Raw genomic sequence first — 6,498 nt, forward strand, 5'->3', positions numbered from 1 at the left:
ATATATATTCGTCTCTGTGTGTGTGTCAATACCCGCATTCAAGCTTCTTTGCTTTTTATATATGCTAGATTTGCTAATTTTGCTTGTGCTAGTATTAGTAGTGGGGAGGTTAAAAGAGACAACTTTTTAGTATGTAATTGATGTCAACTCAAATTTATACGGCATCTATGCCAGATTGCTCGGGAAATGGTGATAAGTCCTAGAAACTCCAGGTTGGGCCTTACTGCTTTGACAAAGAGATTAGGATTGGGTGATCGGCCTGATAGTCCTGATGGTGAGATTATAAAATATAAGGTATAATTCTTTCGTGGAACATGAACTGGCTCAATTTAATACTTGATTTTTTTCTTTTTTACAACATATTCTCGTTTCACTTACCTGTTTACTCCTCTTGATGCTTCAGTGGGATGATCCTCATATAATTCCTGCTAATATGACAGTTGAAGTTTCTGAGCTATTTACTCGTGAATTGACAAGGGTAACTAAAATTTTCCTTTCTTTTATGCTTATATTTGGTTATTTCGGACAGGAGAAATGGTTTTGTTTCCATATTGCTAATCTTTCAATATATGACTATTTGCTTGTGGTTATGCTACACGTTCCACTTGTTAAATGCATCAGCAACTTAAAACTGTCCAAGGTGTATGCAACCAGCCACTACCCGAGTCTCCCAACACCAATAAAAAAGGAAAAGAAATGGAATCAATCCGAGCTTCTTGATTATACATGCAAGTCTTTAAAAAGTCACAGTGTCATGGGCCTCCTTCCAGTGTTCTTTGGTAATAACTTGTGGAAAACTCATCCAACTGCTTAAGAAATAAGAACTGTGGTACTTCTATTACAAACTTTACTCTGGTTTTCCTTTTCCTTTTTGTTTGTTTTCGCTTTATCGCTTACTGGTGTCGTGCATATCAAAGCTGTTGGTCCACCTTTAGTAGTATCAGCCTATTCCCATCAAAGTATTATTAACTGCTACAAAAGATTTGAATTCTGGGGATTACTACAAATCCATAAGGAAGATAGCAAGCTTATTTAGTTTGGTGATACAAGTTTGAGTTATGCATCTGTTACAAGCAGTTCTTATTCTGCTTTTTCGCAATAATCTAACTTAATTGCTATCACAGTATATTGATGAGACAGAAGAACTTGCAATGAGGGGATTGATGGCCAACAGACATATACTGGATTTAATTTCCAATGAGCTTCTTGAACACTCGAGGATAACTGGATTGGTATGATAAACCTGCAGTTATATTCTCTACTATGTTAAGAGTATATTTGGTTAGAAATCGAAGTATATTTATCTACCTGCTTTCTGCAAATCAATTCTCAATCTCCTCGCAACGATCAATATTTTCCATACCACGTGCACTTGTTTTGCCTACTTCTCCATTATTATGCATCGTATAGAGTATCTACTACATGTTATGTACCTGTTTCCCCACCAATTCAATTGTATGAGTTGTTACATGCCATCTTATTTTTGTGAATAGTTCAGGCCTTTCCTTCAAAAAGTTACTGAAATGCTTGATATATCTGAACTTTAAAAAATCTTTCCAGGAATAGCTCTCAAAATAATGAAAAAGAACATATAAAGTTAGAAACATTGTGACAAAATTTTATAGGAGACAGCAAGTGGATTGACGCGTGAAATCACACCTAAATATTTTGAAGTTTCTTTATAAGCCGGGATGGCATTCCCTAAACGAGAATACTTCGTGAGAATTAATTTTCCCTCCATCCCAAGTTATGTGGTACTCTTTCCTTTTTAGTCAGTCCCAAAAAGAAAGTCGCCTTTACTTATTAAGAAACAATTTATCTTTAGAATTCCTATTTTTCCCTTAATGAATTGATTTAAAGCCACACAAATATCTATGGATTGTTTTAGATCACAAGTTTCAAAAGTTTTTTAAACTCCGTGCCGTGTCAAGCACCGCCACATAAATTGGGACAGAGGGAGTAGATCACTATAGCACTATAAGATGTTCATGGCATGGAAAAGTAGGTCTTTAATGCAAGTACAAGGAGTCTTGACCAGGAATAGCATGTATAATGCATCGAAAAGCCTAAACAAAAAATATATGTACTAGTATGAGTACTCGAACAACTAGAAGGTATTTGATAAATTTTTGACTATGTTTTTCGTTGTGGTTAGAGTGTCTTATGATGTGATTGTTGCTTTTGGAGTTGAAATGTTAGATTAGAGGATTGAAATATCTGGTAGAAAAAGTCGGAGTTAATTTATTTCCTACACGGGACATGGAAATTTGACGGGACTTGGAAGTGCATATAGATTTGTACCACAAGTAGAGGAAAACGTATTTCATGTTACCTCATGATAAAGTCCTAGTCGACTCTTCGACACGTGGTAATTTGGGGAGACAATTTATGGATTATTTCTGGTGTTGATACAATTTGCTGAACCTGGTTTCAGCTAGAGTATTCTTCATGCTTAGAAGCTCCAGAAACAACCTATCACGAACTATTTTATTGAAAAAAAACCTATTATAAACTATATGTATGTTATATTTTGACAAAGAAATCTGGCATAGAAAATCTTAGAAAACATGTTGTAATTGGACCAGTATATGCTATAATAGAACTAGCAGATCAAAGAGCCTATGTAATACCTAATGTGGCTGACTAAATCAAATAAGAGATATATATGTGTATACACCAAATGCACACTCAAAGCCTATTTTAAAGGAATCGTTAACTTATTTGGTTCAGAAAGATATAGTTTAGAACGCTGAAAGAGATGGTTCCCTTATATCTTGCTAAAAGTAGGAGAGATCAAGTGCTAGAGTAGAGCATTTACAGTACTAAAGAGGATCTTCTTTATAGATAGCAAGAAGAGGACGTTGCAGTCTTACGGAGCAAAGGAGCTTATTGTTAAACAGATACTTAAACATACGTGCCAATTTAAATTTATTCCATCGTCGCTTCTCGAGCTCTGTCAAACAGTGGTAAATTCAAGATGGATATTAAAATTTGAAACTTGGACGGAAAATTTTAAAATGTCTAGCTGACATGCCTCTAATGATGTTTAACAGTGGTAAACACCATACTGATTAACTGTTTTGAACGAACCTCAGTTTTCATTTTGTTTCCACATTACGAAGATTCCTAATTGGATTGGCTCATTCAGGAAAATGGTAGTTTGCATTCCAAGGAGAACATCGGACATTTTAATTCTTATTCTCTGACTGCATTATTTGGGCGTACTATCTGAGTGGTAAAACCCGTATATATTCTTTAATTTTTATCGTAGTGCCTACTTGTGGACTTCTTTTCTATTTTATAGCTTCTTGTCTGGCATACTAGTCTACACTTTATTTTTTTCATCAAAATCTGGGATGTACGTTCAGTTTTTATTTTTGACTTGTCAGCATCTTTTGTTTGCATCCTTGTTTCTGTTGACATCCTCTGCTGGTTCTTCTTCAGGAAGTAGAAGACAAAATTAGAGGGTTAAGCCCTACCATGTTTGAAGATTTTGTGAAGCCTCTTCAAATAAACATGGAGGAGGTAATAGTCTCATCTTCATATATATATATATATATATATATATATATTTTCCAGTTATTATGTGAAGTCTTTATAACAACCATTTTCCTTAACAGAAATAATACTAATTTTTTACTGCCTTAGAAGCGTGAAGATAGGGATCATATAGAATGTGTACATTGCACCCCAGTTTAATGTCTGCTGTTATTTTGTTTAAAATATTCTTTTGATTTGCATAACGGAGAATTAGCCCTTTCAAAGTGGAAGACTTTACAATAGCTTAGCACATGCTGTTATTATGTACCTTATGCTGTCATCCACATTTTAATCAGGTGTCTTGGTTTTGATTCTTGTAATTATAATGCACATAACAAACTGTTTTAAATTCTCAGGAAGGACCATTGCCTCATAATGACCGTTTGAGTTATCAACCGCTGGACATTTATGCCGCACCCCTCCACAGATGTTAAAATCAGTGGTGGCAGTAGGAATTTTGTGGTCAGACTAGTATGGGAAGTCGTCAAGTAGTGAAAATTGGGGCGCAGATAATAGAGAGGGAATTACCTTTTTTCACATCAACTCCTTCGTGAAGTTCCAACGCAAGTGCCAATGGAAATACTGCTAAAATACAGATACGTTGGGTAGGCCTGTGCACTGTTTCATTTCTTGGCTCTGGTATTCATCTTTTTGTCTCTCGCCTTTTTCTTCTCTTTTTCCTTTCCCTTATATTATTTCATGCTTTATTTAGAGGAACTTTGTATAAGAAGGTTTATTAAGAGTTGTAATGATGTGCGGGTGTTGGATAATAAGTTTGTGTCTTCTTAGATTTGATTCTGTGGATCTTCCGATGTTTGTGCCTACGCATTGGAAGCATTTGGTTATTACCTGAAAATTAAGGGATTAAAGCAAGGGAGGGAACAACCCTCCTGGACAAGCGAAAAAAGAAGAAAAAAGGTTCAGGTGAAGCCAAGTGATAGCTAAGAGAAAGCACGAGGAAGAGAACAGAGAGCTCAGCAGTTGGAGAGTTTGATGATCGATCACGTTCTTTGTATAAAGCATGTTTTTTCCCCCAATGCTTTGCATAACTGATTTTAAGACTATTTATGCATCATTATATTGCAAAGCTTATATTTTGCTAACTACCATTTTCTTTATCGACTGCATAAATCGTTTACTCATTCATCAATGACGTTAATCGTTCTTTTGCATACTTCTCTGCTGATTACGTACGCCAGAAAATCACGGGATGTAACACTCAAATATATAAAAGTTTCAAGCGAAATATAGAATTTAATTATTTATTTTTATAATCTTAAATTCTACTTCTATTACGGACTAAAACCCTTGTGATTAATTTTGAGTTACTTCTCTATTTATAAATAATTGGATGTACAATTAGGGAAATATTAACAATTTTAATGTTATTAATTATTAAAAGTAAGTATAATTAAATACTAGTGAAGTCAAAAAAAAAAGAAGTAAATAAATAAAATAACAAAACAAAGGGCTTAAAGCCTTGCATTTACTAGTACGTATTCCACTTTAGAAGGAGGAAAAGGCAGAAGCCATGTTCAGAAAAGCAACAAAAAAGCAGAAGCCTTAATCGAAGAAACAAAACAAAAACGGAAAAAAGAAAAAAAAGAAAAAAGCAAAGCAAACACAAGCCTACGAAACAGAGGCAGCGCTGCTTACTCACGGAGGCCACGAAAAGATTCTAGGGTTCTTTACAAATCACTAATTCTTGAATTCAGGCATATGAAATTCCCTATTATCAATTATCCTACAATAGTAATAGGTAAAAATTGGATAGTTAATTCCCTTCCTTCTCTATATCAACAATAAATTTCATGTTTAGGTGTGAAACTTTAAAATTGATTAAAATACACTGGTTGTTGTAGAATCGGTTGTTTGACTGGTGTCAATTGGACTGGGGCCTACGTATTGGCTCGAGAAATTTTGAGGTGAGTTGATATAACCTTTTACTAAAGTGGTTTAACTCACAAAAGCACGCACACAAGGTGTTTGATGAATTGCATAAAAGGGTTAATATATACTTAATTGGAGTAGTAAGTACCTATTAGCTTAGAATTATTTTCTAGCTAAAGTTTAGATGATTATTTGGATATATGTGCATAAATTTCAGATTTTTGTGTTATTCTTATATGCTATTCTCATGTTGAAAATTTATGAAGAAGAAAGAATCTTTAGAAATATTTTCATATGTTTATTTCATTCTTATTTTCAGATTTTTGTGTTATTCATATATGCTATTTTCATGTTGAAAATTTATGAAGAAGAAAGAATCTTTAGAAATATTTTTATATGTTTATTTCATTCTTATGCCATGCTTTACATTTAAGGACACCAATATGAGCATGTGCATGGTGTTATATAAAGAAAAGATTTAGACTTGAAAGGTCACAAGAAGAAGTTTTAGCAAGAAAAGATTTTTGGGAGTATCCTTTATTCTGAGAAGGGGTCATCGTCTAGGCCTAGGGTCCTGACCAAGGCGTTGACTTCCTGAAACTACTTGTGCCAAAGTAGGGAGCACGCGAGCCGAGGGTCTCGTTGCTGAGAATTTACTTAGCCATGCTAAGGTATGATACATGAGCGCTGAGAACCATGACGCGAGTGGCACCTCGTGGATTGGGCCTATTCGATCAGGTTGGGATCGAACCCGTGCCGATCACACGGTGACTGAGACAGAATTAAGTCAGGATAGTTGGAACTCCCAAAGTATAAAGTGAAGTATTTTTTTAAAGAAAGAAAAAAAAAGGAAAAGAATTTCTTTTAGAATATTCATAACTGCTATTATGCAATTATTTAGGATTATTCTTATAAGCTTTATGTTTTACATGCATTTAGAACCTTTGCTCATAATGTATATGTTATTAAAGTTTCGCCCCCTGTTGTTGAGACTCACTGAGTACAATGGATGGTACTGACGTTCTCTTTTGGGAACCTACGTTGGTCTGCGGTACAACGTAGGAACCG

General features: G+C 34.7%; 1 protein-coding gene across 1 annotated transcript in view; it reads left to right on the forward strand.

The window, feature by feature from the left end:
* The window catches only part of LOC109227129 (ATP-dependent zinc metalloprotease FTSH 12, chloroplastic), a 17,318-nt gene extending 12,672 nt beyond the window's left edge, over nucleotides 1–4,646 (forward strand). The window contains exons 15-19 of the mRNA XM_019392162.1: nucleotides 175–294; nucleotides 404–478; nucleotides 1,125–1,232; nucleotides 3,445–3,525; nucleotides 3,897–4,646. Of these exons, the coding sequence (XP_019247707.1) occupies nucleotides 175–294; nucleotides 404–478; nucleotides 1,125–1,232; nucleotides 3,445–3,525; nucleotides 3,897–3,974 (462 nt within the window). The 3' untranslated portion in view covers nucleotides 3,975–4,646. The remainder of the gene's footprint in view (nucleotides 1–174; nucleotides 295–403; nucleotides 479–1,124; nucleotides 1,233–3,444; nucleotides 3,526–3,896) is intronic.

This window comes from Nicotiana attenuata, chromosome 6 (genome assembly GCF_001879085.1).
Source record: "Nicotiana attenuata strain UT chromosome 6, NIATTr2, whole genome shotgun sequence".
NCBI lineage: Eukaryota > Viridiplantae > Streptophyta > Magnoliopsida > Solanales > Solanaceae > Nicotiana > Nicotiana attenuata.